Here is a 12,141-nt window from a genome sequence, read left to right on the forward strand (position 1 = left end):
CTCCCTCTTCCCCAGATCCAAGTTCACTACTTAAAGCTAGCTATATGCGCCATTTCAGGAGGTTCAAGATAGGCTGAACGGTGATATGAGTCCTATAGAAACTCTTCAAACCAATCGTGTCCTCAATGGAGAGCTCTCCGGCTAATTTTATAAAATGGTCGGCCAATTGGCCACCAGAATGTATAACATTTAGATAATTGTAGTGGCTTCACTTAGATTTAAAATCTTGGGAACTATGGTGTGGTATCATGATATTAAAGACTATTCCTATAGCGGAATAACATCCGAAAGACATAATGGAATGCAGGTACAGTATTACCCTAGCTTAGAGCTAAGGGGTGGGTTTTAAAGAGATATACATATATACCTCATCATCCACGTGCACGATAAACGCACTATCGATAGGAATCGTTGCGGTGGCGTAAATTAGAGACTCAGAGACGTCGACCCGAATTAAGATCCGTAGTTCGATCTCTCGGTGTTTTAGTGAATTAGCGTCTGGATAATATAAAACATTTCCGCACAGGTCTCATGCGCACCTGGTTTATAAGTGTTCGGAGATCCATTGTGTCAATTCTTCTTTGTAACTGATCACTTAAGCAATAGACCTAGTCTATCGTATATCTGCCACGAGTACATGCCGCCAACATGATATATATCACACAAGTATCGTGTAATATACGGTGTATACGTAATTGATCTGAGTCCAATAGTACAATTCAAACAGCTGAAGACAAAGATAGAAAATTTTGGGTGTGCCCTCCCGACACCCTATGGGTGGTCAGGCTGGATATACTTTGTCATAGCGTTGAGGGTCTGGGCGTGGGAACTGCAGGAAGACTCCTGTACTTTTCCCGCACTTAGGATGGACATTTTCCAATTCAGCCTTTATGCGACATCGACACCTATTTCATGCATAGTTTAGCAATACTGAAATTGTAACCATAGATAAATCTTAAAATTAAAAGGCGAACCAAAGTTGGGGTTAGTAGGCAGAATCATGGGTATCAAGCATAATCCTAGATACTCATGAGGGTATAATTACATGGTATTCACATGTAGCTACCGTGGGACGCTTGACAAACCATCACGGCTTCAGTTTTGTTTTCGAGGTAGTCAATTACTAGATTAGAATTTTATTTTAACTTCCATGCCGACGATCAAGCCTTCGCCTCTAAAATTAGCTCTGAGATCCGATAACGGGTTACCAACCGTCAAGATTTATAAAAGTGAATGGCAGCCTTCGCCAGACGTGGGGCACCAGTTTGTTGCAACTCAAGGTGTTTCGTTTCAGATTTTCAACTTGTAAATTTTACGAGTGCGGTATGCATATGCGTCCCGCAGTCACTGGGAGAAGGTATTTCTCCCGTTATGCATATCACATTGTGGATTTACTGCTGTGTTAAACCGTATTCGTCGCTGCATCTCGTGCCCTGAATCAACTGGGCTGGTCTTAGTACACCAAGCCTTAGTGCATGGTGTCTGTAAAAAACGTGGTCTCGCTTGTAGCTAGGCCCCTCAATTTCATGCTCCCGAGCTCGATGGTTTCAAGAAATTGACATTCCAGCGAAATAACAGCTCTTGACCGTCATAGGAAGTAACTTGTGTTTGATCAAAAAATATTCGCTGAAGCCTTCCCAGCGCTGCTGGCTCGGATCTATTCCGTGTGCGCCCTAATTTAACTCCCTTTGGGCTGGCGGGATGTGTCGATGCTATGACCTCTAGGTCTCCGTGCGCTCGCTAAACATGCGTTTTAACGGAGCCCATGCTTTTTCGTTTTGGTTCGAGACCTTGTAAGTGCCGACGACATGCAATTATGAAATTTAGAAGTCTCGTTTCCCCTCTTTTTCGATACAGATACTTTTCTATGCCCCGGGTAAAAGATTTAATGGTATCATACGATGAGACCGGATCATCCCGTCCGCCTTTTATGCTTGCAAAATAGCCCAGCCCGCTGACATTGCATTGTAAATTATAATCACAAGCTGGGGATCTCGAGTGGATTTGATCAGGTGAACCGTCTCAACTGCAACTTCTATTGGCTTCCGTCTCGCAATACTTGTAAATTCGTCTCCACAGATTTTTACTATGTATTATCTAGGCTTGAAATTATATATCAGCCAGTAATTTTTATGTGAGTGCACCCCACAGAAAGTCTGTTCGATATTTATGTAGGTGGTGGTCTACCCGCTTCGTTAATGTGAGAAACGCACCGCACGGACAATTGTGACAACCGCCAGTATTGTATGTATGCTGTATACGTGTACCTATGGAGCCACCACAAAACAATCCCTAAAACCTTACTGTTCCTCTGGCACGCTGGCGCAAAGTTTATCAAAAATCTGCGTCTTTTTCGTGAAATTCTCAAGAGCCGAGAAGAATTCATCGGAAATTTTGATGCCTGTGATATGATATAAACCTTATCTAATACTCGTATGCGGATAGAACTCCTGCACGACAAATTAGTTTTACATTTCGAATTAATATTCGTCTAGTGAAATAGAGCGGTCGGCATAAATTCCTCGCTAGACGTCTAAACCTATCTCAGCTCTGGGATTCGAGGCTGGGCCGACAGGCCTTGAGGTTGTCATTCGTATCACTTCCCGTTGTCTGAGAATTCACGAACCTGGGCCTCGTCGTAGCTGAGGGTAATTACACTTTACCTTGTTCAGAATTCAAAAGGAGCTCTAGGTAAGTCTTCAAATTATGAGACAACCGTGGCATACACTCCGGAGAAACCAATATACGATACGATTAACTTTACTTCAGACAATTCGGCTACGATCTGACCAAGTTCGGTGACACTGATAAATATTCATTGCACTTTATCGAAAAGTTTGTCAATAGTTTGTAAAAATTTGGTTGGTTGGTAAGTCCCCGATATACACGGACAGAAACAATTCTCAGACGTCACAATCCTCAAGAATGAAAAATGGAACTCCCATCGAAGCTTCTTTACGAATACCTACATTAGTTAGCCTCCGTTATTATTTTATTCGAGACCTTTATATAGATTCGCTGAATTCCGTATGGGGATGAAACTGACGGAGTGTTAGAATCCGAGTCATAGCGCTGTTGTCGAAGCAATTAGTTAAGGTCGTCTTAGCATAAAATTTGGTGGAAAAATCCTTTTCTAAGGCAAGGTTAATTAATAGCCGCTTATAAGTTTCGAGATATAAATGTTTCAAACTTTTTTGTTCTAGACCATTCTCATCTCCGTGGACAGACGGAACAGATGATGATGAAGCTAGAAGGATTTCAGGAGCCAGACAAAAATTCGAATATGTTGCGTATATGCGAAATTGAAATAGCCGTATTAGTCAGAAATACAATGGTAAAATACAACTCGATCTATGCGGAAACTACATCGATATCGAGGCAACCCCGATTTCAGTGGGCCTGGTCATCAATCATCATGATATGGACAAATACTTCGGTACTCTAGCTGTAAAATCCCACAAATATTTGTGTTGCAGGATCAAGTTCAGCTGCTGACAGGGGTCTAGGCTCACTAGCTCACCGCTGGCTCGACGCGACGACGTGGTCATGACTCTTCGATTCACGACATTTGATTGCCTTTGAAAGAACATAAAAGGTGAATGCTTCGATATCAACATCACTTGCTGATTAAACGCCCACCTCTCTACCTCAATCTGATTCCCTCAATATTTGGTAAAATCCAGGCATTTGGCAAGATGGCTGCATCATCATCAAGCACAAACAACGCACAAATTGACACAGACAATGGAATATACTTTTGGAAACCGGATCAAAGGTTCGGCTACCTTGGTCAGTGGTATGCGTCGCCTTTCACGGTCGACTCAGAAGACGGAACATGTATTCAATATGAGAATTGCGAGCAGTGAGTTTCTCCATTTACTGTCCGTTCTTTGCTCTTATCGGATCAGACTCGCGGAGTTAGTGCGGATTGCCCCCGCTTCTATCTTCTCATTTTATATCGCAAATCCGGAAATAATCTCGAACAATTTGTTGGAGTTGGCGAGATCGATAAGATTAAAGGTTACATATGGAAGCTAATCTGTCAAATGATCACTATTACCCGGACGATTTAATAGGTATATGATGCACCGGAAAGGTAATGATCCCTTTCTATATCGCCGATGGTCATTCTGATGACTTGTCGAACATGCTATGCATCTACAAGGAGGATCAGTAGTAGATTGTTTCGTTTGCCTCCCCACGCGCTTCTACCCTAGCTATTCTCTAGCTACAAAGAGAAGCCCCGGGATCGTCTTTCTCAATGATGTTTTATATGCAAGAAATCCGGGACAACCCTCGTTTCTGACGATTAAGCTTTTTCGGCATGCCCATAGGAGTTCTCTTCGCCCCCGATAGCGATGCTACCAGGGATATTCTCGCGAAAGGTCTCCACCCCGCCCAAATAAAGGCTCTGGGACGTGCGATTCCAAACTTTGACGAGGATACCTGGGAAAGCAATCGATACAATATTGTCAAGCAGGGGAACTATCACAAGTTCACACAAAACAAGAAGCTGAAGGAGATGTTGTTAGAAACTGGGAACAAAGAGCTGGTAGGTCCACGGCTTTTGTGACAATATTCGGTCTTCGACATGGTCCTTAAGTTTGAAGTAATACGAATTGAGGATTAACGATATCGGGCAGGTCGAAGCGTCTCCTCGAGATCGAATCTGGGGGGTTGGATATGGAGCAGTGAATGCACCAAAGAATCGACGAAAATGGGGCATGAATCTTCTTGGGAAGGCACTAATGGAAATTAGAGAAACAATTCGAGAAGAGGAGAAGGGAAAAGAAGAAAAGAAAGCGGAGGAAGTTCATTAATGGAGCATTACCCGAAGGCACTGTTTAGCCATTCGTCTTACCTCGATTCATAAACTCCCGTCCTTTATCTTGAAATTTGTGCTTCTGCCTGATTCATCCTTATGCTCAAGTGAGGATGTGATAGATTCCTGATATTGCTTATTATGAAGATAAATACAATGATCCGTTAGTATATTGGGATTGAATTGGCGGGAGGTTCATGAAGCCATTTCTTTTTTTCGAAACTTGCTAGTAGAAAATGTATATGCATCGCACAGATCGTGAACCTCCTGATATATGTATGTTTCGAGTACTGTTTACTGATGTGGTGAGGGAGCATGCGGGTGGATTCCTCTCGCTAAGCTAGGCACCCGTTCCTTACCTAAGGAGACTTCGTAGCGACACCACGCCTCAAGTTTCTGCGACGTATGGCAGCCTTGCAAGACGGCAGCTTTGTAAACGTTCACATGCTTTTGGCGGCTTGTTTGATAGGGAGGCTAGTATATCGATATATCTCGGTTCGAAAAGGACAAGGTGCATACCTAGGTCGAAATCGAGATCATGGCGCACGATAAATTCTCGTTTACCTCCAAGTTATACACAAGGCTTAAGGGGACCACCGGCTAACTTTAAGTTAGACATTGAAGAACCAGTATTGTCTAGTTTACAAATTTGCATGGACAATTGTAGCAAATTACCAGCCGTTAGCCGTCTGTTAATATGATTCGTTCAGGGGTCTGCCAATGGTACTAGATTTAGCTGCAGTAAACAATATAATTTTCTATTTGATGTTAATTAAACTTTAGTATAGTAGTACTATCTATATATGTGAATGTAACGGCTGTAAAGAAAACCTAGATACGTCTAAAGCCTTAGACATATACGGATATTGATGCGACATGTGGGATCCTGGAGCCAACCGAAGACGTAAATATTGGAGCTCCATGCATGCAGTTTAAGAGGACAAATCTCCGAACTTCGGAAACTTGTAATTTAGAGCTAGTTCAAAGAGAATTTAAGGTTGAATCTTGAGATATATAAATAAACATATATCGAGATCTAGTAGGAATTTGGTAGCTTGTAGGCTCGAGAAGCTCTGTTTGGAGCAGCCACGCGCGAGACTAAGTTGGTGTTGTGCCCAACCAATCACTCTCGCTATCAACCTCAACTTCGAGGATGCCTGCTCATCGCTCAGTTCTAGCGTGATCTAACTCCGTCTCCCACGCGATTCACTAAAATAGCGGGCGCACCCGACCTTTACGATGCCACCTGTGGCCCCTCATAGGAGGACCCATCAGCGGACTCCAGCTCTAACCCGTTCACCGTCCGCCGACTCCTCCTCCGACTCTTCAACATCAACCACAAATACTATCGTTTCAACCGCGCATGGGCTAGTTCGTCAAAGTCGGCATCATGATCAAGGTGCTGGGTATTTCGAACCGTCGTTGACTACAACATCTCAGGTAGCAGCAGCTGCTGCTGTTGCGAGAGAATCCGCAAGAAAGCATTCACAGTCAGACCCGTCTCCACCGACAACAGGGATGGCTACCTCGTCATCAATGCCTATGAGTGCTGCTGGGGCGGCGGCTCTAGCTGCCATGCCAAAGATGGATAAGAATCAGCCTACTGGCCATGAAAAAGAGAAGAAGGAGTCGAAAATGAAGATATTCTCAAAACCTTTGAGGGCGGCACAGTCAGCCCAGGCTATGAAAATAGCGGACGTGAAGCCACTTCCATCCCCTTCAAAGCTAGCTGCGCCGATGCCCAGGATACCGTCCGTATCAAGTGCTGACGGAAGCCGAAGGCCTTCCTTTACCTCTACAATTTCGGATACTCTTTATTCAAGCTCACCACCCACCTCATCACACAGTCACAAGCATCATCTACTTCTGAGAGGAAGGAAGGAACAACCTCTATCTAGTGCAAATTCTAATTCAAAACTCGTCTCGGAAGGTTCAAGCATCTATAATTTCAACCCGAATAGCCCATCTGCTGCCAGTTTTCCCGTTTCCGGGAGTGTAAACCCTAGCCAGAAAACACTCGTCACAAACGCCGATATCAAACATGTAGTAGGGGTGGTTTCGGGGAAGGACAAAGATGCTGTTGGTGAACAAGTACTCGAGGAAGTATGGCCGCTATTAAGATCCAGGGTCCTTCCTTTGTTTAATGGGGAAGGGCTGCGAACGCCGGTTGAAGATCTGAACAAGCTTGTTATGTAAGTTTGGGGATTGTGGTATTCTGGGAACTTATTATCTAACGAACTATGCAGTGTCCATATCAAACACCAGGTCGACAAGAAAGCAGCGATTCTCTTGATAGACGACGTTCAATCCTTGTTAGAGCATGGAATGGCGCTCCTTGATAATGCGTTATCTAAACTCACTGATGTTCGACTAATTCCTCGGCTGGTTGAGCTTTGGAACTTTGTTTTTAGCACTGTCCTTCCTTACTTTGAAGCCGTCTTTTTACCCCTTCAACAAGAGTTCAAGGGTAACGGAACTATCTTGAGTTCGAGAGAGGCTCGAGAAGTCTGGGGAACGCCGGACCAGAGGCTTGACCTGCGGCGCATGGCTCTTATAGCTTATAGGGATAGCATTATACTACCACTTTATACCCGACTCCATGGTGAGTGCTTCTGGAAAATCAATGTTCCCTGACACATTACCTAATCTTTTTCACAGCCATCTTTTCCAAACTCCAACTCGACTTTGACGCTTTGCCAAATGTTACGGAAACTGTTGGCCGAGTATTACAATGCGTTAGTGTTCTCGCATCGATTCTGTCGAACGATGATAAGCAAGCGAAGATGGACGAGCTAGCGAAAACAATGAAACACAACTGGCTCGGTCGCGGGCGAACCGGGCGTAATAGGCGTGGCTTCGTCGGAACAAAAACGCGTGCTCTTGGGAGTGCAAATTCACTCGGCTCGAACCATGGTTTTGGAGATTTGACAGTGACGGTGACTGATTAACACCATATTAAACGACACCTCAGTCCCCCAGCACTAGTCTCTCAATCGGATGACATGCACAGAGAATTCTTATTTCTAACCCACGGTTTAATCAGATCCTTGATGTTATCGGCCATCCAAGTCAATTTTTGGCTTTGGAGATGTGTCAAATCATGAACTCTTTGAAGTTGAGACGACATACTTTCCCAAAGACAAGACCACTCCTCCTACCAGCGTTGCGAAGAAACACTAACGCACCTCTATCCGGAGCAATTACTTGCGAAATGGGCCTTTACTACTGCTTACAAGGCTAGCTACTTATCGCTAATGACGTTGCACGCCATGGGTGCCTCACGATGGCCCAATTACCACTGCATGATTAGGCACAAGTCTATCAAGTGGTCAAAAATTACAAAATAGTCGAGAACTCCGGCCGAGTACTCAAGCATCCGAAATGTTGCATCACGATCGTTTGCCGGGTCTTGTGTTTGTGCTATGTTACAACTGTCGGCGAAGAGAGTTTCCATGCGTGGATCTATGCTGGGGCAGATGTTGCCCTCTTACTTCGTTTTATGGATAGGGAGGCCTCAGGGAAACGCCCTTGGCATCGGCGTACATTAATCGTGGATCCGTTTTTGTGCGATATCTTGTAATGAAAGAGGCGATGGTTGTTTCTCCAAGTTCTCGGTTTCTTAGGATCGAGATTACCCATTCTGTACTCCGCGAAATAATAGTATTGACTAACCATCGCATTCTATCGCCTTCACCGCCGTCCCACTAGAGTAACCACTCGGGTGACTACCACTGTCGCTACTAGCTGCCTGAATGTCCCCTGCTGCTGGAGTAACCCCTTGTACCCGTAGCCGCCATTCCTATCGGCACTGCCAAACACCTACCATTCGCTCACTTGCAGTTATACGTTAAACAACCAAACTACGAATGCCTACTTATTAAAAATAGGAAACCATGACCGAATTTTTTTTGCTTGTATGCACGGCAAGACGGAAAGGTCTCGGGAAACCCTCTTGTTTATCGACTGTGGTTGTATTTCTAGTCTAAAGCTCTAGGAGCTGATCCGTTAAAAAATAGAAATATGCCACGCGAGCTTTACCATGCATTCCCATTACCACTGAACTTGGTCTTAAATACTTCCAATCAACATCTATCAGCATCATGCGCGAGGTATTCACCTAGAGCCCACTGTTAATATAGCAAGGGGATCGATTAAGACGGCTTACGAGCATCTTCAGCAACTGGACCTTGTATCGTCATGGATTCCATTCTACTCCTTGGACATCCTGACATCACTACGATTACTCAGTTAGCCAACCCTAGGTCCTGCTCGCGAGAACCACTCTGCTTGAATATCCTCTACAATTCTCTTACTAGTCTGCCCGCCCTCACTCTCTAGATGTATTCCGGATTTCTTCTCCTCGAAACTACCCGCAGAACATCAGCAAAGGCTACCTAGGCACCCTTGATACCACAGTAACACCAATTTTATCGGCTGCTGTGGCAGTCATCTACCTCCCATGGGCCATCCCAGGACTTTGTGTATCAGAATCAGATCTACGTGGTACCTTGCTAAACGTGCTACGGATATGCGAGAGAAAACATAAACTTGCGAAACCCAGTTAAAATCAAATCTGAAGACCTCTCATCCCTAGATGAAGGTGGTGCTATTAATGTAAGCTTCTATTCTTTCTAGGGGTGATTGTGGCCAGAATTACTAATATATAAGGTATCTTGAATTCGAAAAGAATATAATGGAAAGGTTGGATGATGCGAATATAGATCTTTCTACTAGAATTTACTATTTTAATGGACCATCGTCAAATATAACGAAAATGTCCTCGGACTCGGCATGAAAAGAGTCGAATAACGATATGAAAGTAAATATGAATATGAACATGAAGATCATCTAATCTAAAGATCTCGGTGTATAGAGGGTTTATACGCGACTTGCGGATACATTTACCTTTAGTATTCCCGAACCCGGCTTGGATAAACCGATGGTTAATTTGAATCTCGGCTAGGAAAGGTTCCAAAATTGCATTTCCAATACTACTTTCCGGTGGGAGGGTACCTAGGCCTAGGTGTTAGCTTTATTCAAGACTACCGAGGAATAATACATGTATTTGTTTGAATACATGTATGCACTATGGAGTAATAGATCGCCATCGTAAATACGATGAATACCATTGCAAACCAAGTGTCAATATATGTAGACGAGTTCAGGAACTATTGGGAAGATCTAAACTCTCCTATTAGCGAGTATGAAAGCGAAGAAATTGCTAAAGCTTATAAGCTGGTATGGTCATTATCTATCTTCCGCTTCTGTTGCAGATGCCATAAGAAAGAGTTTGAAGAAATGGTAACTAACAGTATTAGTGCACGCAAATTCGCGATTAATTTAGTACTGCGAGAAACAGTGTCAATTCTTTGGTAAACTAGTATCTCTTCAAAAGTGTACCAGGCAAAGAAAATTGCAAATTAATTATAATTCAAACTTCTTTACAGGAGCTCCACGTGAGCATCGAGGATGCTATTACTGCAGACAATACACGAGACAATAAAATAATTTTATTAAACTTGAGCAGTGCGTACGATACATTCACAGCCTCGATTGCTCCGGCTATTTCTGCTTGGAGAGATAGACCAGAACCAGGTACCTGCAGTCGAGCTGTATGAATGGCGTCCATGCTATATCATGTGATACAAATTAAATGTAGCCTGAAGATATTTGCATATATAGACTGAATTCATTAACGACCGCTTCCGTGATACTGTGACCGATGCATTCAAACAGCCTTTGACCTGTTATTTAAATAGACCTGCCAGTCCCTGTGACAGGAAAATTCTCAGTCTCAGTCTGGCCTAGGTGCTAGCATTATAGAATTTAATTTTTAAACCATGCCAAAATATACCCAGAGCTACAGAGTGCCTAATATATTTTCCTGTCAGAGACACTTCACCGCGTTGTTTCCCATCAATCAACCCAAAATCCAACAGACCTCACAAAAAACCACCATTCCCTCTCTCCAAACAAAAGCACACCCATTCCACGAATGACACCCGGCGGCTGCGCATGATTCTAAAGGGCTCCAGCACCGCCTCCACACCCTTCTCTTTTCTTTTCTCCCTCCTTCTTCTCTAAATCCACTCTCTCGGCTTCCGAAAGGGCCTCGGGGAGTCCCGATTTCCGCCGGCAATGGACGTCCCCGGCGTCTTCCCGGAACCGCTGCCTCCACAGGTCTTCACGACTGGAGCGCAGCTGCTGGATCTTACTGATAGTACGTTACATCGGGCATATAGTTTGCGACGTGGCGTCGCCTGGAGCTATGCAAGCTAACCGACCACCTTTTTTCCCTTTCTTCCCGTATTAATAGAGAAGCTTGTCATCGTGCTTCGAGATGGACGGAAGCTTATTGGGACATTAAGAAGTTATGATCAATACGGTAAATAAAACCCCGCCCACCACTCCTACCCCTCTTTAGAAGCTTGACCCAAGCTCTATAAGGTCTCTTTGATATAGGTCTGACGCCTTATTTCTCCTTTTAGCGAACCTTGTGCTCCAGGATACTATCGAACGCCTATACTCCAAAAATCTCTATGCCGATGTCCCACGAGGATGCTATATAGTTCGTGGCGAGAACGTCTTATTATTAGGGGAGATTGTAAGCAATCCTATAAATCATATATAAACCCCCTCTAGCATTCGTTCAATGCATTAATCTCCCATTGTCCCCTCTAGGATCTCGATAAGGAAGACGATACTCCCTTAAAACAAGCAACCGTCGACGAAATATACGACGCTCAACGTGCGGAAAATGCCTATAAAAAGCAGAGAGAAAAGAAGAAGGCTAAAAAGCTCCACAGTCTCGGGTTTGAAGCGGAGAATGAGTTGATTCTATAGAATAGAACCGACTGCTTTGTGCCCTTAGTGGTTTATAAGAACCAAGTGAATCCGAGATTGTCGGTTAGGAAGGTAGAGTTTGAAACAGGAGAGGTTTATTATGAAATTGGAGGGGAAATATATGAGTACGTGCAGGAGAATGATGATGATTCAGAAAATTCAATAACGCCGATGCTCTCGACTGTATTGGAAGACCCTGGGGGTGAGGAGAGAGCTGGTGATGCTGGGGACAACGTCAATCAATATGGGAGTTCAACGATAGAGGAGGTATCCAGCTAGGGGGCAACTTTAACTGGTGGACGAAGCGCCGGAACTGATGGTTATTGTATAACCTCGAATATTAGAAGCAAACGGAACGGCATTGGATGGTTTTATCGATACCAACCTATCCTTGCCTCGGACGGATTTTAGCAACCTTAGAAAATACTAATAAAAGCATTGATATTGCTGGCATAATGGAAACCTGGCTATTGTAA

General features: G+C 43.9%; 3 protein-coding genes across 3 annotated transcripts; all 3 read left to right on the top strand.

Annotated features, from left to right (window-relative positions):
* Positions 1-3,695: 3,695 nt before the first annotated feature.
* Positions 3,696-4,820, top strand: DFL_006777 (uncharacterized protein; the record flags this gene model as incomplete). The annotated part of the gene is made up of 4 exons (XM_067636259.1): positions 3,696-3,862; positions 4,077-4,096; positions 4,335-4,552; positions 4,644-4,820. The coding sequence occupies 4 exons, from the start codon at positions 3,696-3,698 to the stop codon at positions 4,818-4,820; spliced, it is 582 nt and encodes a 193-aa protein (XP_067487895.1).
* Positions 4,821-6,061: 1,241 nt separating this feature from the next.
* On the top strand, positions 6,062-7,770 carry DFL_006778 (uncharacterized protein; the record flags this gene model as incomplete). The annotated part of the gene is made up of 3 exons (XM_067636260.1): positions 6,062-7,014; positions 7,069-7,424; positions 7,481-7,770. 3 exons carry the CDS (start codon positions 6,062-6,064, stop codon positions 7,768-7,770), a joined length of 1,599 nt encoding a protein of 532 aa, XP_067487896.1.
* Positions 7,771-10,960: 3,190 nt separating this feature from the next.
* Positions 10,961-11,665, top strand: DFL_006779 (uncharacterized protein; the record flags this gene model as incomplete). Its single annotated transcript, XM_067636261.1, has 4 exons — positions 10,961-11,042; positions 11,139-11,207; positions 11,311-11,426; positions 11,504-11,665. The coding sequence occupies 4 exons, from the start codon at positions 10,961-10,963 to the stop codon at positions 11,663-11,665; spliced, it is 429 nt and encodes a 142-aa protein (XP_067487897.1).
* Between the last annotated feature and the right edge of the window lie 476 nt (positions 11,666-12,141).

Source organism: Arthrobotrys flagrans (assembly GCF_004000055.1).
Source record: "Arthrobotrys flagrans strain CBS H-5679 chromosome Unknown unitig_8, whole genome shotgun sequence".
Classification (NCBI taxonomy): Eukaryota; Fungi; Ascomycota; class Orbiliomycetes; order Orbiliales; family Orbiliaceae; genus Arthrobotrys; species Arthrobotrys flagrans.